This window comes from Heteronotia binoei, chromosome 5 (genome assembly GCF_032191835.1).
Source record: "Heteronotia binoei isolate CCM8104 ecotype False Entrance Well chromosome 5, APGP_CSIRO_Hbin_v1, whole genome shotgun sequence".
NCBI classification, from domain to species: Eukaryota; Metazoa; Chordata; class Lepidosauria; order Squamata; family Gekkonidae; genus Heteronotia; species Heteronotia binoei.
Window position 1 is genome coordinate 172,301,394 of NC_083227.1, and position 21,649 is coordinate 172,323,042.

Here is a 21,649-nt window from a genome sequence, read left to right on the forward strand (position 1 = left end):
AATTAAATCCGTACAGTTGTTGAACCCTAATTAAATCCGTACAGTTGTTGAACCCTATACACATAACTTGTTATTCCTGTTTTGTCTCCCCATATCTTAAAATATCTCCATCATGTTATATGTTAATCTGCTGCTCAGCCTCTGTCTATAAATTTCAATGGTTTTCTTCCGTTTCATTACATCTGAAGAAGTGTACATGCACACAAAGGTTCATATCTTGAATAAAAGTTTGTTAGTCATAAAGGTGCCACTGGACTCTAACCTTACTCTATTGCTTCAGACTAACATGGCTGCCCACATGGATTTTTTAGTATTTACTGAGTTACCCTTGTTCCTTCTGGCATTTCCTGTTCCACTTTTGTAGCAAAGGTAGTGAGAAAGAATGATGGCCTCTGTGGGTTTGATTCCTTTTCCTGGTGTATCCTTAAATTTTCTACTTGGCCAACCAAGTTAAATTTCTTACTTCAGTTTGAAACCCTAGTCTGCTTTTATGTTTTGCCCTCATGTCTAATAAAACTGTGTTTAAACTTGATAGGTGGTAATAATGCAAGACTCTGATTTGCAAGTATTCAAGAGCTTTTTATTGTTTGTTCTAGGAAATACAGATCAGTATCCTGAAGTTGTATTTTTAGGAACTGGCTCTGCAGTCCCAATGAAAATACGGAATGTCAGCTCAACATTGATAAATGTCAGGTATATACTCTAGTATGTGGTATCTGTGGGTGGCTGAAGGCACTAGTCTTTGGGGGAGAGACAGGTGTGGATCTTGGGGTATGTAAATGAAGCCTTTTTTGGGATGTTCTTTAATGTAGAGTATCTTACAGGGTTTATGTATTGTTGGCTAGGGCAGAAAGGTGCTGCATGAATTGTTAATAGAAGTTATTGGTTTCTTTGTAACAGAAGGTATTGGTCTTTCGTCAAAAATTGAAGTGTTTGTTATAGGTGCCTACCGTAGCATTTTACACCTGACCCTGCCTTGTCTCTGAAACGGACCTTGCTCTCCTCACCAAAGTAGTGGCAAAGCTCCTTGGCCTGTAACGAATAATTGATGATCAATAATGGCACATTGATTCTCTTCCGTATTCATAGATTGTTCATAAGATTTCAAATGAGTTGTGTGAATCTTTTAGCTCTTTTCCATGGCATAGCATGAGGAGAGAGCAAAGGTGCATTCTATCACTGCCATAAACGTTGCAAAATGTAGTTGTTTGCTACTTTGGTGAAATAAGCCTTTATACTGCCACTGGTACTTGTAATATAAACTGGCATCTGTTTCTCTTGCTAGTGCCACCCAGTCTCTGATTCTAGATTGTGGGGAAGGAACTTTTGGTCAGCTTTGCCGTCATTATGGAGATGATGTTGACAGAATTCTGTGCAACATCGCAGCTGTGTTTGTATCTCATATACATGCAGATCACCATACAGTAAGTATTGTATTGGAATGAAATTCTCCTGCATTTTCCATTGTGCCAGTTTTATATTGTGATTCTTCCTATTCTCATTTCTTTTAAACATAAAGGAATAGTATAAACATAATGATTTTTTAAAAAAAAAAGTTTAGAGATTTTTTGCTACTTTTCTCTCCAATGCTAGCATTCAACACGTAACCCCTTTTGATTTTCACAGCAACAAACCTGTGAAGTTGGTTGGGCTTAAGAATATTTTACTGGCCAAAGGTCATTCAGAGAGCTTCCATTACAAGAGTGGGGATTCAAACCCGGGTCTTCCAGATCTTAGTCTGATGCTCTAAGTGCTATATTGTAGTGACTATAATGATTATGAGAATAAGTCAGGAGGATCATTGAACTCATGTTTTTTCCCTCATCCCGTTGTGCATGGCAATTCAGTGAACTCTTCCTGCTTTCGCCATGTTTATCACTGCAAATGCTCAGCAGATGTCACAGAACAAACCCTATTTGGTGGCCCAGATGCCCAGGCAAACAATAGTTTGCAGAAGTCTTTCCTTATGACTACTGCCTGCAAGGGGAGGGAGGAGCATGCAGGCCCCAAATTCGTTTACACAACAAACCATGATATGCCATTGCGTCTGAAGCATGCCTACATCATGCTGTATAACTAGATCATCTTTGTGGTCTCGGCGCATCACATCCATGGGATAGGGTGCCTACGCCTATTTTGATTGGTAAGCCCAAGGGATTTTTTGGGCGTTTCTCTAGATGACATGCACAGAAGCCCCACTGTGCATGCTCACCGGGGGAGGCATGGACATACCGGCAGTTGTCTTCTGACCGTTGCGCAGATTGGTTGATCTTCTCCGCCACAATTGGTAGCTTTCTTGCCAAGCCTTCAGTTCTTTCACCTTTCTTCAGTGTTTCTTGAACTCTCTTTGTTTCTTCACTTTGGTTTAAAAAAAAATGGAAGAGGGAAGGTTTACAGCAGGTATGTCAAACTCATTTATTACAAGGGCCAGATTTGACATATATGAGACCTTGTGGGGCTGGGCCATGTGTGTCATAAAATGTAATGCTAGGTAGTGGTGATATAGACTTGTACCTCGCTGAGGTCCCCCACTAAGCATTTATTCTCACTTTCCACTGTTCATCCTTTAGTAAACAAAGATTTCAGGCTGCTGTGCACATTTTTAATTTGCACATCCATACTCCTCCCCTGACCATCTGACCAGGGCATTGGAAGCAGTGGCTGATACAACTGAGCTGGCTGAAGCTTAATCCAACTAAGACAGAGGTCCTGTACCTGAGTCGTGGGGGGCTAAGACCAGGCGTCTGACTCTCCACCCAGGATAGCACACCACTTGTGCCAGCTCAGAAGATGAGGAGTCTGGATGTGATACTGGATGCCACCCTTTTTATGGGGGCGCAGGTCACAGCAGTTGCACAATCTTCAGCTGGTCAAACAGCTAGCGTCCTATCTGGCTCCCCAGGACTTAGCTACAGTGATTCATGCAACAGTCACTTCCAGGCTGGACTACTGTAACTCACTCTATGCAGGCTTGCCCCTGAGACTGATCCGGAAACTCCAGCTGGTGCAAAATGCTGCAGCTTGATTGCTGACTGAACTGCCTTTACAGGCTACCAATCGAGTACCGGATTCGCTTCAAGGTTTCATGCTGTTTTTATCTAATTGTTTTAATTGTTTAATTATTTAATTGTTGGATTTTAATTGTTTCACTATGCTGTAATCCGCCCTGAGCCTGCTAAGGGAAAGGGTGGACTATAAATTCACTAAATAAATAAATTGTAGCAGCTCCTCACAACCTGCTTTTAAAGATTCCGCTCCGCTGAAAGTGAAATGCACTGTGGGTTCACATCTGGCTTCACTACAATTCACAATATTTTAATTCCTTGAAGTCACCAAAAAGCCTTTTGTTGTTGAGAGTCAAGGCTAAAAGTGTCTGGCTGTTACAGTAGTGGAATAAATTGAGATAAGTTGTTAAGCAATCCCAGAATATGAAGCTGGGCCAGAACTAGATAGGAAGAGAAAGCCAGGCTAGGGGAAGGTACAGAGAGAGCCTCTTTTGTTCCAACAGCTTTAGACATTTCGCACATTTCTGTAAATAAATCTTTAAAGCATGTCTTTGTAGAACACTAAGTTTTTAATGTTGTGTTTCAAGATCAAGTACTACATTTCAAGATCTACAAGTATTTAGCACCACCAACCACTTCTTTTACAAAACAAAAATTTGTAAGCATGCTTATCCAGTCACCTGGGCTAACCTAATACAAATAAAAGACTTAACGGCTGACTTTCTGGAATTTAAACAACAGAAACTACTTCTTCAGCAGCCAAACTTGCTTCTCCATTCAGTACAGCGCTGGAGGAAGCAGACCTGATGTCAGGAGAGAAGGCAGCGAGGCAACTTGATTAAACCAAAATGCACACAGCTTTTGTCCATTTTAGCTGATAATTTTACGGGCACTGGGGAAACATAGATCAGGCTGCCCAAAGCACTCTTAGCACACACTTATTTCCCACCACACTTCTGGAAGCATACACGGTGGGAAACGCATTCAAATAAATCAAAACAGCACCTCTGAGCTAAATGCTGAAGAAAATGTGTGGCGCAAAGAGATGTTGAATTGAGAAAGGAAGACAACAGCCAACTGACACTCCCTTTTAAGATGACCAAAGCAACTGATATGGGCCTCACCATTCAATTAAAAAGTTCCTAAACAACTGAAAGTGAGAATTCAGGACTGAGTGGGGGCTAGGGATACCAGCCTCCTCCAAAACTAACATCCCATGCTAAATGCCAAGGAAAATGTGTGGAGTGATGTTGGATTGAGAAAGGAAGACAACAGCCGACTGACACATCCCCTTCTAAGATGACCAAAACAAGTGATCTGGACTTCACCATTCAATTAATAAGTTCCTAAACAAATGAAAGTGAGAATGCAGGATTGAGTGGGGGCAAGGGATGCCAGTTTTCAGGCGGGATCTCAGGATCCTCCAAAACTAACATCCCATGCTGGTGGCCAGGAGGGACTGGCAACCATAATCGCCAAATCACCAGGAGTTTCCCAACCTGGATCTGGCAAAAAAAAACCAACCCAAAACCCCCTTCTGGTGGCCAGAGAGGACTACACTTGTAAATTCTAGCAACTCTGAGGTGAGCAAAGTATTGAACACAGCAGCTAACCAGCCAGCTTTTTTTAATAGAGTCGCTCAGGATCAGGGTCTTCCACAGGGTTTGAGGGAGGGTGATGGGGGGAAGAAAGCATAGAAAACCACATTTGATGAGTGACACTGACATAATATAATGCCCCCACAGTTTTGAACAATTTCTGCCCCAGGGAGCTGTGCCTGGTCTTCATCCCCCCCAGTTGCTGGACTAGCCTTTCCACCCATTCAGATGATGGTACTCCTAAACATCAAGCGACTCTGTGGCATTATTAGAATTGGCTCTCTCACCCACCCTGATGGCGTCAACGTTCTCACCACTGACCGACACCCCTGTTCAACTACTGGCCTCAACATTGAGAGGCAAGTTGATTTAGGGACACCAGAGCTCCCAAGGCCAAGCCCTTTCCAACGCCAACCACCCCTCCCCTTGAAATGACTGGGCTCAGCATCTAAGTCAGAGTCCTCTCCACCTGCAAAAAAGAGCAGGGAGAATAAAGAGTTGAACTCTGACAAACTTAAGAAGCATAAAAAGGACTCAGAGTAGCATCACAAGCATGATCACTCATAACCCACTGAGCCTGCCTCTACAAAGCGCCTGGCACCAGAGCCAACACACCCATCAGTTATTGCTCCAGTGCAACTCTTGGAGTCACCAGTTTGTTGGCTAAGCCCCCTGAAACTGGGCTGGCTTCCTACACAACTGGTCCAACTCTTGGAATCTGATTGCAAGATAGACCTGATATAGCACTCTCCCCACTTGCAATCTAAATATTGATTTCTGAGCGTGACGAGCAGCCGTTCGGACCAGGGTGATGTAACCTCATTTTGTGACTGCTGCCGAAGAGATACTACCCTCTAACATCAAGACTGCTCATTGGGACCACAACAGGGATCGATCACCAGTGTTCTGACCCCCATTGCTATTCCCTGTTCCTTAGGACCAGTGCCAGTTACATGGGGCATACCCACTCCAATCAGTCTATCCCTGGCTTCCACTGTGTAGTCCTCAAAACTGGGACCAATATTCAGAATTCTTGCATCATTCCCAAGCATCCCATTGAGATCAGCATCAGACGACCTCCACCAAACATTTGACACCATCAGTCCAACACTGATACAATCAGCCCACTCAGCTGAATGAACCAGTGGACAAGTCACTGCTAACCACTTTGCCAACTGCCACTAACACCAAATCTGGACATGCTGCCAAAGCCTCTCCTATTGGAACCCTCCGATGCCAAGGATACATCCTCTGTGTCCGATCCTGTGCCTGACCACTCAGATTCTGATTGACAATCTCCCAAGACACCAGCAACTCCTGTTTCTGAGCATTTACCAATGCCTCCTTCAGAAGGCCTTAAATCTTATGAGGGAACTTATTAAACAAATGGCACACACCCTGACACTATCTACAGTCCAACCTCAGCCCTCCATAACTGACTCAGTATTCGACATAGTAGAACTCAACACATCCACTTGCCCTACCAGTCAGTACTGTCATGCTCCAAGCTACTAAAGCTTCTTGGGATAAACCAGCATCCACCTGTCTTTTCCAGGAGACACAACATACGAACCATATCCAGGAAGCCAGTCTTGAGTGCCTTTTCACTCATCCAAAATCGAACTCCATCATGGTCTCATTTTCTTCCAAGGCACACTACTAATTCCACCCCTTTGGAAAAAGAGGGCAAGAAATTGGACACCCTGGGCAGGAAAATCTACTCTGCAGGTGCCCTCTCCCTGGCCAAGATGTCAAGCCTTCACCCGGAGGGGCAGATGTGCAGCCGCAGTGGCAGGTGGTAGCTTGTGGCGGGTGCATTTGGGTGAGCTGCTGCTGTGGGGTGGCTGCCACTGGAGCCTGGTGCCCTGGAGCTGTGCCACTGGGCAGCTTGGTGAGCCAAAAGTGGTGGTGGCTGCCATCACCACTTGTGCCACTGGTGCCTTCCAGGTGCTCCTGCTGCTGCTGTCACCACTGCTGCCTGTGCCACTTGTACTCCTGTGGGCAACTGATTCCAAGCAGGGAACTTGCAGCCAAGCCAGCACTGCTGGAGTGAGGCACAGACGGCCACCGCCAGTTGCACCACCACCATGAGGAAGCCATGTGGTCTCTCTAAATCACAGCTTGCCCCCCTCATTTCGCTGTGGCAGCAGGTCATTCCCTGCATGAGCAAATGGGCTTCCTCTGCAGGGGAGGAAGGGAAATGCCTGGCAGCCGAGGTGGAGGAGAAGTGCCACTGCCGCAGCAACCTCCCAGGGCCGTCGGAGAGCAATTTGATATATAGTGTTCTGAAGCTCTTCTCTTGTTTTGCACCCCGCTTCCAAGGGAAAAAAGTGCTTTCTGACATCATTTAAAAACTTGCTTAGCAGCCAGTGAGAATCATGAAATGGCATGTAAATGTGTTTCCTCTGGGACAATCCTATTTGGCATCAAGGTGAGCTAACTCTTCTGACTGCTTTATATGGCACTCGGTGTTTCTTCAGGAACACTGGTATTTCTGGTCAACTCACTGGTTCTGGGGTGAAGGACAAACGGCATGCTTTTCCTATCCCAGTTTTAACCTTGGGGGGGGGGGAGGGCGGGTCTATCCAGGCTTTGAGTTAGGGCAGGGGAAAGGGTTTCAAAACTCTCTCCCCTAGTTGGAAATAGTAAAATACAACCAGAAGCAACATCTGCTTTTGTCAAATCAAGAGCAGTGGTGACTGAGGGGAAATTACCTGGGCAGGGGGTCTAAATTTGGAAGGGTTGAATTAAGTTAATATGTTTGTAGGAAAAGTACAGAAAAGCCCACAGCTTCCATCATAAACTGTGTAGCTATCTGGGCCTGGGGGTCATGTTGTGGAAGAGGGCCCATGTGCACCTGCTGCTATGCCCAGGGTTTGGCTGTCATTATTAGATGGTGGGAAATGTTACTTTAGGTGGGTGGGTGAGTTAAGTTCACTGGTACTTCCACTTATGTGATCACAGAGCTGCCACCTCAGCCATCCTTAAAAAGATGACAGAAAACAGACTAGATTGGAACTGAAATCCTTTTGCATTTTAGTGCGTCCTCATAAATTGATGAAACATGACTTGTAAAAAATGTACTAGGGTATACATTTTGCTGGCAGGGTTTTACTCACTGAATTACTAATTCAGCGTTTGTCTCACTGAATTACTTTTATGGATAAAGAAAATGTTCTGATCTATTGATATGGCCTCTCAAAAGCCCTAGATTATGCATTTCTCTTAAGAGAAAATTGATTTAAATAACTACATTTTGACACATTTTCAGCCATTTTTGCCTAAATTTCAAGGAAATATTTAGTGTGACAATTACATGTAGTACTGATTGTTAAGACAAAGTAGGCAATAAAATAAACTCAGGTGTTGACTCAAAGGATCTTTTTAACATTAATAACCATTTTTCAAAAAGCTGTGAGCAACCAAAGTTTATACTTGAATAAATCTGTTCATCTTTAAGATGCAACCAGACACCTCTTTATTTTCCCATCATTTGTATAGTTAACAATACACTTGCTAGTCATATTCGTACAAATGGATTAAGTTTGTAACCTATGCTGCCTCTGTTCCAACTTAACCAGTTCAGGTGGACCTAGAGGTTATTTTCAAATTCCTACTTTTCCTCATGGACTATGGGTTCAGCCACTCATCTGTTTGGGTGTACCATGTGGCTATTTCTGCATGCCATGACATGATAGACAGCTGCTCTGTTTTCTCCTACCCTGACACTAAATGATTTCTGAAAGGCCTACTTTGCTTGTTTCTTCCGGTCAAACAGCCTTGGTTTTAAATAAACTGCCAGGGAAACCATTTGAACTAATGACTACATACTCCCTTCAACATTTGTCCTGGGAGATGTCCTTTCTGGTGGCCATCAGCTGTGCAAGACAGGTAGGGGTGCTCATGATGCTCAGATGTGACCCTCCTGTCAAGAAGGCTCTTGGCATTATCTCGAAGCACTTTCGCTTTCTGGTGTCTCTATGTAACAGTTGAAACCTTCCTTTCTGCCTAGTCTCAAGAGTTACCAAGGTCGCTCTTGCCTGATTACATGCACACCTGCGAGGGGCCTGGAAAGAGTTTGGGGGGGAGGGACTGCTTACTTCCCGCTTTTCTCTGAATGTGTAACAGTTTGGACCACGGCTATAAGAGAAGGGCAAAAGCCAGTTTTCGCAAGGACCATCTTGCTCTGACTTGTCATGCATCAAACTGCTATTCTTGTAATGGACTGTCTTTGATCAGTGCACTGTCAGGGTCATGACATATTGTGAAAACGGGTGCCACCCACTGCACTGACTGCGCCTCAGCCAGAGCCCCAGTTCACCCCAGGAGGACCGAAGGTGCACGAGGCTCGGTTTGATGGCAACCCCACCAAGCTTGGGTATTTCCGGGTGCAATCCAGGTCTGTGCTGACAACTTCCCAACGGAGTAAGCTAAAGTGATCTATATTGGGTTGTGCCTAGACAGAGCAGCAGCAGACTGGTATGTGATGCTCTACGAGACATGGTCCCCCACACTTGGAATGGCCAGGAGCCTGTTAGTGCACCCTGGGTACAGTTTGAGGACCTGCTCTAGGAGACCCAAGTGATCTCAACACTCCAAGAGCTCAGGAAAGGGGTGAGATTGGTACAAGAATACACTGCAGAATTCTGCATTCAAGACAGCCGAGTGCACAGCTGGGATGAACGAACAAGAATTGAGCAGTACAAGAAGGGACCCTATTTGCACAAGAGCTGGCCACCGGGAACCCGCAAACCCTGGTCGGGTAGATCCAGCTAGCATGTGAAATTGAAGACCGGCAAAAGGTAGTGACCCTCCACCAGAAGAAGCAAGAAGGGGCCACCACAAAAGGGACTAAGGACAAAAGCAAAGGGAAAGGGTCCCCTGGAGATAATCCATCACCCCTCGGGGAAAAGGAGCGGTGGGCCAAAAATCGCCTGTGCTTCAAATGTGTGTTTGTGTGGAGAGGAGAACCATGTAGCCAGTGAATATCCAAGTACTACTCGAGAGACCCCACCGTCGGTTCCCAAGAAGGGAAACCAGAAGAAAAAAAAAACCCTGCCAAAACCAGAGAAGGGGAGCGCCGCCCTACTACACTTCCTAGGCCAATGCAGCAAGACCTTGGGGGAGGAGAGTAGGGAAGAACAGCTGGCAGGAAATACCAATGACCTGCTGTGAAGGGCGCACACTAGCAGGTTACTGCCACACCACTTCAGGTGAGAGTTTCTGGGATGTTATATTTTATCCCTGTCACCATAGTAAACCCGCTAACTAGGAGGTTTGTGAATGTACGGGTCCTATTAGACTCTGGGTGCTCCCGGGATCTTTTATTCCCAGGACTGGCGGACGCCCTTTGGTTAACATGGAACGAATTACCCACCCCACTATTGTTTGAACAAATTGAGGGGGACCCGTGCACCCAAGAGATGGCCCCTTGCGCAGTGGGGGGGCACATTGGGAAGCAAGGCCATTCATGATTGCCCCCTTCACCTCCTTCCTAGCAGTAGTGGGGATCCAATGACTGGCAGACCATGACCCCTTTGTTCAATGGAGTGGCCATGCCATCTGTTTCCAGGATGAAAAATGCCATAAGCACACGTGGAAGGGAGAATGGGGCCCGAACCTCCCCCCCCCCCCACCTGGAAAAACTGTGTTTAACTAGAGAGGAGGTGGCCACAATCCCAGCAGAGTACCAAGACCTGAAAGGGGTCTTTGAGGCCGTGGAGGCGGACAAGCTCCCCCTTTACCACTCCACTAACTTTGTGATCGAACTGATAAGAGGGGGAGCTGCTACCCAAAGTAAAACTTTACTTTATGAGCCGCCAGGAGGAGCGAAAGAAGTTCATTGAAACCAACCTTCAAAGGGGTTTCATACTCCTCGCCCAGTCCCTGCATGCCGCCCCTGTATTATTCAGAAAAAAGAAAGATGGACGCCTTAGGGTTTGCACTGATTATAGGGGCCTGGATGCTATCCCCATGAACAATGTGTATCCCCTCCCACTTATAAAAGACCTCAGCAAAGTCTCCCAAGGAGAAATTTTCACTAATTTGGACTTGTGGGACACTTACTTTTGGGTATGCATAAAGGATGAGTGGAAAATTGTGTTCAGCATCCCCCTCGGCCAATTCGAGTACTTAGTCATGCCATCTGGGCTGAAGGGGCTACCCCTGGGGTGTTCATGAACCTCATCAATAAAGTTTTACAAAAGCACTTATTTAAGGGTGTGGTCTGTTATTTAGATGATGTTTTGATTTATTCTGAGGACCTACCCTCCCAAGTGACCCTGCAGGAAGTGTTACAGATCCTCCATGACAATAAATTATTTGCCAAGCTCTCCCAAGTGTGAATTCCATAAAATGGAACTCGATTTTTTGAGATACCACGTCTCGGCAGAAGGGCTAGGAATGGACCTAGCCAAATTCCAAGCAGTAGTAGCCTCCCCCCTCAAACCAGAAGCAGCTACAAAGCTTCCTCAGATTTGCCAACTTTTATAGAAATTTTATCAATAATTTCACAGCTGTGGCCGTCCCCCTCACAGACTTACTGAAAACTAAGGGGAAAGGCACAGACGCAAAGAAACTGGGAGCACGCCTCAACTGGTCCCCAGAATGCCAAGCCGTGTTTGATGAACTGAAATGCTTGTTTAGCTCAGAACACATCCTCATCCACCCGGATGAAAACAAAAGGTTCGTGGTTGAATGCGACACAAGCGATGTCACCCTAGCAGCAGTCCTATTTCAGGAGGGGGATGATGGGAAATTGCAGCTGTGCACCTACCTATCCAAGAAATTTTCTGCCAATAAGCGAAACTAGTCGATGTGGGATAAGGAGGCATCTACCATTAAGTTGGCCTTAGAAACCTGGCACCACTTCCTCAAATGAGCCAGAGTACCTTTCGAACTGTGGACTGACCACAAAAACCACCAGAAAACTCAGCACCAAGCAAATCCAGTGGGCAGGGTTCTTTCACAAGTTTAGATTCATGCTGGGCCACATCCCCAGGAAGCAGAACTTTTTAGCAGATGCACTCTCCCACCTTCACCAGCACAACAGCAAATGGGAAGTCGTGGTGGACTCTTTGTTCTCGCCATCCCAATTGGGGCTGATGGTCACCACACATCAGCAGGCACAAAATCCCAACCCCTGCCCTGGACCCACCGATTCATTCCTTTCTTCCCTACAAGACAAGTTGACCCGAAAACCCCCGGGGCTCACCGGGGGGCTAGCACAAGAGCCCAATGGACTATGGTAAAAGAACACTAAGCTTTACGTGCCAGAGCCGCTCTGCCTAACGGTAATGAAGCGTTCACATGATTCTAAGTTAGGGGGTCACTTCAGATTTGTAAAAACTCTCCACCTCATCCGAAGACAGTTCTGTTGTCCGGGGCTATGTAGAGATGTAACTGGCTACCCGATGTGCTTTATCGCGGAAAAGGGGGAAGGAACCCCCAGGGGAACTCCAACCCCTAGAACTGACTAAGTGACCCTGGGAGTGCATCTCCATGGATTTTATCACAGATTCACCTCCCTCTGAAGGGAAGTCAGTAATTTGGGTGGTGGTGGACAAACAAGCTCACTTTGTCCCTTGCAAACAATTGCCAACAGCCAAGAAATTAGCTGAACTATTTCTCCAACACGTGGTCAGACTCCATTCGTTCCCAGCCAAGGTGGTTTCTGACTGTGGTGTGCAGTTCAATGCCAAATTCTGGGGAGAGCTATGTGCCTTAACAGGAATTGCATGGGTTGAGCTCTGCCTATCACCCACAGACTGATGGCCAAACAGAATGCACCAGTGACGTGCTAGAACAGTTCCTATGCTGTTATGTCTCATACCAACAGGATAATTGGGTGTCCTTCCTCCCCTTCACAATGCCTATAGCAATAGCTTCCACAGCTCAACTAACGCCAGCCCCTTCCTCATCACCAATGGCTATGAAGGAAAGCCATTTCCAGAGCTTCTGGGGGGTCCATCACCCAGCGGTTCCTCTGAATTCTCAGAGTGGTGGGGAGTCATTGGCAGTGGATGGCAGACCAAACCAAACTAGAAAAGGCTAAGGAGACCTATAAAAAGCAGTGTGACAAGAATCACTCCAAATGTTGGAATCTGAAAGTGGGTGACACTGTATACATCTCCATAAGAAACCTACCAAACTCACAGCCCTCTAAGAAATTAGGTTTAAAGTATTTGGATCCCTTCGCAACAAAACGAATTATATAGTGTGACTGTGGAACCGCAATTGCCTAAAGCTCTAATATCCACCCTTGTTTCCATTCTAGCCTGCTCAAGCATGACCCTGGACCCTCACAGTGGCACCCACAGTTTGCAGCACCATCACCTATATTAGTTTGGGGTCAGATTCATCATGAGATCCAGGACATTCTCAATTCGAAATGGAAGCGAGGGGAGTTATACTACTTGGTCAAATGGACCCACTTTCGTCTCAGCAAGGCAAAATGGGTGGAAGCTGTCAACATGCAGGCTCAAAGAGACCACCACAAATATAAACAGGTTGCTTACCTGTAACTGATGATTTTCAAGTAGTCATCTGTGCATTTGCGCCACCTGCCCTCCTTCTCCTTTGCTGTTGGTCCTCTAGACTCTGGGGATCACACAGTAATCAGAAGGAACTGGCAGGATGTCTGCACCTACCCTGGTGGGCACGGGCTGTGGTGCTTCTGTGCATGCCACCTGGGGAACGGCACAAAAATCCCTTAGGTTTGAGAGATTACCAGATTGGCCCAGGCATTCCATCCCATTGGTGTGAATACACAGATGACCTCTCAAAGAACATCAGTTGCAGGTAAGAAACCTTTTTTTCTTCATTATGGTAAACCCACCATGAAAAAGCTATAACACTGTATTGCCCAAAATTACTGACCTATCAGAAATTGTATCTGATAGCAAGAAGCAAAGCTTCATTTCCTTCTGTTTTGTTTAATAAATGAAGACATTCACAACCTTCAGTCATTTTTCTCTTTTTCTTCGTACAATCCTGTCAAGCATTGTATACTCATTCTATATTAAAGAAGCCAGATCTTAGAATTGTTACTTTTATATTATAGAATTTAGATTGTAGAGTTGTTACTAACCCAAAGTTAAAAATGTGAGCACATCAAGGTAGCAGCCCCCACCGTTCTTTCGCTTTTACTAACAGATGCAGGAATGTCCTCTTTGAAGATAAGACCTCCTGGGACTTGTTCCCAGGCCCAACCAGGCCTGAACCCAGGATGTGCTAGTCGCAATATAGATAAGGGACCCAGCGTGTGAATTTCACACGTGAATGTAGAATTGTTTATAGAACCTTTGATGTGCCATTTTAAAGCTTGTATTCTAGTGTTAGAAAGTATCAGTCCCAATCTTCTGCTCGAATGAGCCACATGGATTATCAATAAACCTAACTTTGTTTCAAAATCCAAGGACTGGTTATTTTGAAATCCCATGCATGACAAATCCTTGTCCTTCTGGAAGCACACTGCATGGCTGCATGTCTTAACCTCTTCTGCAGAAAGATGTCTGGGAGCCAGTGTTGTGGAAAAGCTAGATTAGAACTGGGGAAACTTGGGTTCAGATCCCACTCTGTTGCAAAGGTCACAGGCTTAGAAGTCATACTCTCTTAACCTACTTCACAGGAATGTTGTGTGGATCAATGCATGAGGTTAGACCCAAGTTCCTAAATATATTAGGAACAGGAGTATAAAGTGTAACAAAGAATGTCTGATAATACTATAGGAAAAAACAAATAAGGATTGAACTGCTATTGTAATCAAATCATTCTTACAGTTGTTTAACAAGAGCTGTAGAAAATTGGCACCTATCTCTATCATTAGCTATTTTTCTGTTTCCTAGGGCTTGTTGAATATCTTGTTGCAGAGACATCGTGCATTTGTAAGTACTATTTTAAAGGGAAAAAAATCAGGCTTTGTTGTTTTGTGGTAATTTCAGTGGATCAGCAGTAGTGTGTACCAGCATTGGTTCTTGCTTTTGGATCTGCCATCTCTGTTGCTATTGTATCCCATTGTCTTTTCTCCTTTCTGTTTTCAGATGTACTGGGGTCGGCCCTACAGCCCACTGTTTCTGGTTGCTCCCACACAGATCATGACATGGTTACATCAATACAATGACCATTGCCAACAAATCCTAAGGCACATTAAGTGAGTTGTGATTGTAAGCCCCACTCCAAGACTCCTTTGTGTAGAAAAGGTTAGGGTGCAAATCCAAGGGTAGAGTGCAAATTCTTCTGCTGCTGCTGCTTTTGAATAAAAGATTGTGTAGAAGAGAGCCTTGGAAAGTTTTATTCAATTTGGCAATGTTTTTTGGACAACAGGTTAAGTTGCAGGCGTCTTCATCTCATTCCTTTTAACATGCTAAAATTCCACTGTTTGTGATTTGCTCAAATTTTACCCTGCAGTCTGAGTTTTGGTATGGAAATAGAACTATTTTTGTAATTATGGCTTCTCCCCCCCCCCCTTTTCTTGCAGTATGATTCCTGCCCGGTTTTTAATGGAAGGGTGCAATGTCTTTAAGCCTAAAGCAAAGACATTCATCTGTTCGCTTATGGAGAAATATGACTTTGCAAAGGTACGTGGATACAGGTTAAGATAGTAGAAGAAGCACTTGAAGAGGAATGCCAATGATTTAACATGCAGTGGTCTTATTCAGTTTCAGACATGTGAAGTCAGGCATTGTAAAAATGCCTTTGCATGTTCGGTGGTCCACAAATCTGGATGGAAAATTGTCTATTCTGGTGACACTATGCCATGTGAAGCTTTAGTTGAAATGGGTAAGTTTTGTGTTGTATTGTTGCTGAGGAGGGAGAAAGAGGAAGAAGAAAATGAAAAAAACTTCAGAATGTTGGTAATAAGAATGATATGCATGTGAGAGAGGCAGTTATTACCTTTGTTTTGCAGGAGACCATTTAAAATGCTGCTGATATGTGCCATACAGGTCGTTTGCCTGCCTTTCTATAGCATATCCATTGTAAGGAATCATAGAATTGGGACTTCCAGGGTCATCTAGTCCAACCCCTTGTACAATGCAGGATCACCTTCGTAGCCCATGAGAGTAATGCAACTGAACATACAGGCAGGCTTTGTTGAAGCCAGGACAGAAAAGAATACTTACGGTATTGTTGCAGACAGAACAGGCAGTGCAAAAGCAAAAGCACCTACAGCATGTAACATGACATACAGTGGTTAAAAGATAAAGGTAGTCCCCTGTGCAAGCACCAGTCATTTCCGACTCTGGAGTGACGTTCCATCACGACATTTTCATGGCAGACTTTTTATGGGGTGGTTTGTCATTGCCTTGCCCAGTCATCTGCACTTTTCCCCTAGCAAGCCCGTTACTCATTTTACCGACCTCAGAAGAATGGAAGACTGAGTCAACCTTGAGCCAGCTATCTGAACCCAACTTCCACTGGGATCGAACTCAGGTCGTGAGCAGAGAGTTTCGACTGCAGCTTTACCACTCTGCGCCACGGGGCTCTTTTTATAGAATGTTAGCAGGTTATAATTTCTCATGACGAGAACCAATTCTTGTGCAATCTGGATACTATACTTCTGTTGATACATCTCAAAATTGGATGTCTTTTTAACAGTTGCATCACACTGCTAACTCACGTTCATTGTATGGTCCACTGAGACCCCAAGATCCTTTTTGTGCATACTACTGCCGAGACAAGTCTTCCCCATCCTATAATTATGCATTTAGTTTTTCCTACCTAAATACAAAACTTTCCATTTATCTTTTTTAAAAATTCATTTTATTTGTTTTCACCCAGTTTTCCAGAATGTTGTGAAGAAAGCCAAGAGATGTCCCTTTATATAATGATATACATCTGCTTTGAAAATTCCTAACCCCCATTTCACAAATGTGCTGACTGTGTTGTCTTACGCAGGGAAAAATGCTTCTCTGTTGATTCACGAAGCTACGCTTGAAGATGGCTTGGAAGAGGAGGCTATAGAGAAGACACACAGGTAAGAGACTTTCTAGCAGTTATTAAGTATGGACACTTTCTCTTAGCATATAAGTGGCAGGAAGGAAGTCAAAAGCTCTGTCTCTCTTGAATTCAGCCAGCATTAGCATATAGAAACAAAAGAAAAGCATCAGACAGCATACAAAGTCTTTCTTGCTTAAAATTCCAGTATATCATTCCATCCATCTCTTTGACCACCTTGAAAATCCTATGTGGTTGCCATAAGTTGACTGCAACTTTACTGTACTTTACACACACATCTCTTTGAGTGAGCCAAGATTCAAAGTCCCATCAAGCCACAGGAATGCTTTCATTCACTAGCATATATTATTGTAAGCCTCGTGTAAGGAACAAAATAAATCCCAATATTACGCTGGTGTCAGAATGGTTTATCATAAATGCTCTAAAAAATGTACATGAAATTAAAAAGATGATGAACAAACCATGTTTAAAAGTAATAAAATAAAAACCTTCTACACTTTTTGGTGTGTGAAGTCTTAAAAATTAGCCTCTCTTAGTGGAAAACTCTGAGCTTTATTAACATAATTTAAAAGTTTAGTCAATCCTGCCTGTAAAATGGTTCAACCTTCCGGAGTATTTGATTCAATAGCATCAAATAGGTTACATACTGTCTTCCAGTCTTTCATTTTTTCTGATTGAGTAAGGAGACTTTTTAAATTGCCCCATCTTTTTTTTAACCTGTTTTTATTTTAATTTTACAACATTCTCAACATATTAAAGCAGTAAATCACATATATCAATCAATCTGAGGGATTCAAAGATACTGCTTTCAGTTTGGAACTAATGTCTGTTGATTTTTTATCAAATTTATTTATCTATTTAATTTAATTTGTATCCTGCTCTACCCTGTAAATGGGCTCAGGGTGACTTGCAGCATATGGTAAGAACAAGATAATAAAAATTCATAAAAACAACAACCATCTAAATAGATCAGTTAAAATATCTAATGGCAGCTTAACCATTTAACTACAGTACCTGCTGCAGCCATGTCAGGGAGAGCACACTTCTCTCAAAAGGAAACGGAGTCATCTGATTCTGGTGCCAGGTTGGCCAGAGGTGGCCAAACTTGCTTGATATAAGAACCACATAGAATAAATGTCAGATGTTAGAGAGATGCAAGACATGAACGAATATTTTGTGTTTAAACAATTTATTGGTAGCATATGGTTACAAAACTTAACTATTTTTTAATTTTTTTTCCCCTCGCATTAACCCATATGACATTTCGATCCCCCCTCCCTCCAATGTTGACTTCCCCGAGGTTATAAATTCAAAATCAATATTAAAGGCACTTCTAACTGCTAAAGTTCAATGTATATATTCTTACTACTAAAAAATTGTCCAATGTTTCTTTACTTTCCAAGTTTTCTCCATATATCCTTTATTTTCTCCACTCCCTTTTGAATATCTCTAAATCAAAGACATGAACGAATATTAAACACATTTTTCTTTTTTTTGTTTTAAACAATTTTATTGATAACATATGGTAACAATTTCCGTTAATAACCTTTTCATCTATCCCATGTGCTTATTTCTGATCACCCCTCCCCCCGTTACTTGACCCCTGCCAGTGTTATTTACTCAAAATACTAACATTAAAAGGTACCGTTAATTACTAAGAACTAAAATTAATATTCTTCTTTCTTCTAAAGTTTAATCATTATCAAAAATTGTCCAAAGTCCTTTTGCTTTCCACTCGTCTTCTACATAACTTCTAAAAATTTTCCACTCCCTCATAGTCTCTTAAAGTTCTTGTTAATTTGTCCATCTCACTCCATGTCATAACTTTTACAATCCAATCCCATTTTTCTGGTATTTTTTTCTTGCTTTCATAACTGCTCATATAGTGTCCTAGCAGCTGAAAGCAAGTAACAAATTACAGTTCTATTTTCTTTTGGAAATTTTTCCATTTGTAATCCCAACAGAAAAGTCTCTTCAACTTTCTTGAATTCATATCCCAAGATCCTAGACATTTCTTGTTGGATCATCTGCCAATACTTTTTCACTCTTTCACAAGTCCACCACATATGGTAGAAAGAACCTTCATGTTTTTTGCATTTCCAACATCTGTCTGGCATCTTGTTATTCATCTTTGCCAATTTTTTAGGAGTCATATACCATCTATACATCATTTTAAAACAGTTCTCTTTAATACTCTGACATGTTGAAAGTTTCATAGAGTTCTTCCATAAATATTCCCATGTATCCATCTGTATTTCTTTATTTACATTTATTGCCTATTTAATCATTTGAGATTTCACTACTTCATCTTCTGTAGACCATTTTAAAAGTAACTTATAAGTTTTTGAAATTAATTTTTCATTATCTCCAAGCAGAACTTTCTCCATTTCTATTTGCTCTCGTCTTATTCCTTTAGTTTTAATATAATTTTCCACCAAACTCTTTATTTGTTGCATTTGAAACCAATCGTATTTGTTATTCAACTCCACAGCAGTTTTCAATTCTATTTTGCCACTTTGTAGGGAGAAACCCCTCTTAGTCTTCCTTTATGAAATTTATCAAATATTGTTTCATTTTGAATGTCCAACATCTGTTTTTCTTTTGCCCTTTTGTCCTTATTGTTTAATGTAATCAATATTCCTCTCATTACGGCTTTATAAGCATCCCACACCATCTGAAATTCTATATCATCTGTATCATTTATTTGGAAGAAAGCTTTAGTTTCATTTTCTAGAGATGTCACTAATTCTTTATTTTGTAGTAAATCTTCATTTAATAATAATAATAATAATAATAATAATAACTTTTATTTCTATCCCGCCCTCCCCGCCTAGGCGGCTCAGGGCGGCTAACAACAACTTACACATTAACATAAATAAAACTTTAAATTTAACAATTAAAATTAAACATAAAAACCAGTCAGTTAAATTAAAATACATGATTTTCATTAGACTAAATATATATGAGTATATCTGGCAGCGATAGAGCTGTTATTTAAGCGCCATCTTCTCACTTTTTTAGACAATTTTGTAATCCATAATATTGGGTTATGATCTGTACCTATCTTCGGTAAGATCTCTATTTTCTTAGTTATAAGGCCTAAGTCCTTTGTACCCCATAACATGTCAATTCTGGAAAAAGTATTATGTCTTGCTGAAAAAAAATGTATAATCTCGTACTTCAGGATTAAATTTTCTCCATATGTCTTCCAAGTTTTCTTGTTTAACCAGTTCAAAGAAGGATTTTGGCAATTTTCCTTCTTTAACGTTACTTTTTTCCCCAGCTCTGTCCAATGTATTCTGAATTCTTCCATTAAAGTCTCCCATAATCATGACCTGGTCATATGTCACTTCATCAAGTTGTTTTATAATGTCTTAAAAAAAACATCTTTTGCACCATTTGGTGCATGCAGTCCCAATAATAAAGGTTTTTTTTGCATTTATTATTACTTCCACTGCCACAAATCTTCCATCTTTATCTTTAAATATTATTTTTGGGTCCAATTCTTGTTTAATATAAAAAAACCACACACCTTTTCTTCTGTTCAGCCAGTGAAAAAAATTCCAGTCTCAGTTGTTTATTCCATAAAAATTTATAATCCTTTTGTTTAATATGAACGTCTTGTAAGAAAATTATATTACAGTTTTGTTTTTTAATCCAATGAAATATTGCCTTTCTTTTTTGTGGTGAATTTAGTCCATTAACATTCCAAGATAATAATTTATAATCCAACATGGTGCAAATTCTTTATTCTCTTCATAAAATTTACGCAGCTCTTGTGTATTTGTAATTCTAATCCTTCTTCCTTGTAGCTCAAAGCTCAAACCTTCAGGTATTATCCATCTATACCTCATTCCATTGTCACGTAGTTTTTCTGTTAATTTCTTATATGTTCTCCTGTCATTTATCACTTGTCTTGGCAATTCTTTCATTATACTTACTCTGCTTCCTCCCACTATCAATGTCTTTTCAAAATTTTTATTCAAGATTTTCCCCACCATTCCTTTTGTCATATGTCTTATAACCACACCTCTTGGTAAGTTATTTTTCTTGGCATATAATGAATTCACTCTATACATATAATCATACATATTTCTAGTCCCTTCAGGATCTTCCACCAAGAAATCAGCAATTATTATTATTACATGTTAACATAAGAACATAAGAGAAGCCATGTTGGATCAGGCCAACGGCCCATCCAGTCCAACACTCTGTATCACACAGTGGCAAAAAAATTTATATATACACACACACTGTGGCTAATAGCCACTGATGGACCTCTGCTCCATATTTTATCTAAACCCCTCTTGAAGGTGGCTATACTTGTGGCCGCCACCACCTCCTGTGGCAGTGAATTCCACATGTTAATCACACTTTGGGTGAAGAAGTACTTCCTTTTATCCGTTTTAACCTGTCTGCTCAGCAATTTCATCGAATGCCCACGAGTTCTTGTATTGTGAGAAAGGGAGAAAAGTACTTATTTCTCTGCTTTCTCCATACCATGCATTATCTTGTAAACCTCTATCATGTCACCCCGCAGTCGACGTTTCTCCAAGCTAAAGAGTCCCAAGCGTTTCAACCTTTCTTCATAGGGAAAGTGCTCCAGCCCTTTAATCATTCTAGTTGCTCTTTTCTGGACTTTCTCCAATGCTATAATATCCTTTTTGAGGTGCGGCAACCAGAACTGCATACAGTACTCCAAATGAGACCGCACCATCGATTTATACAGGGGCATTATGATACTGGCTGATTTGCTTTCAATTCCCTTCCTAATAATTCCCAGCATGGCGTTGGCCTTTTTTATTGCAAACGCACACTGTCTTGACATTTTTAGTGAGTTATCTACCACGACCCCAAGATCTCTCCCTTGGTCAGTCTCTGCCAGTTCACACCCCATCAACTTGTATTTGTAGCTGGGATTCTTGGCCCCAATGTGCATTACTTTGCACTTGGCCACATTGAACCGCATCTGCCACGTTGACGCCCACTCACCCAGCCTCAACAGATCCCTTTGGAGTGCCTCACAATCCTCTCTGGTTTTCACCACCCCGAACAATTTAGTGTCATCCGCAAACTTGGCCACTTCACTGC

The 21,649-nt window shown here is 42.3% G+C and overlaps 1 protein-coding gene across 1 annotated transcript in view; it reads left to right on the forward strand.

Annotated features, from left to right (window-relative positions):
* Positions 1-21,649, forward strand: part of ELAC2 (elaC ribonuclease Z 2) — a 93,125-nt gene that overhangs the window by 44,282 nt on the left and 27,194 nt on the right. Inside the window, exons 16-22 of the mRNA XM_060240746.1 lie at positions 597-693; positions 1,286-1,424; positions 14,449-14,487; positions 14,644-14,753; positions 15,081-15,180; positions 15,262-15,382; positions 16,499-16,577. Of these exons, the coding sequence (XP_060096729.1) occupies positions 597-693; positions 1,286-1,424; positions 14,449-14,487; positions 14,644-14,753; positions 15,081-15,180; positions 15,262-15,382; positions 16,499-16,577 (685 nt within the window). The remainder of the gene's footprint in view (positions 1-596; positions 694-1,285; positions 1,425-14,448; positions 14,488-14,643; positions 14,754-15,080; positions 15,181-15,261; positions 15,383-16,498; positions 16,578-21,649) is intronic.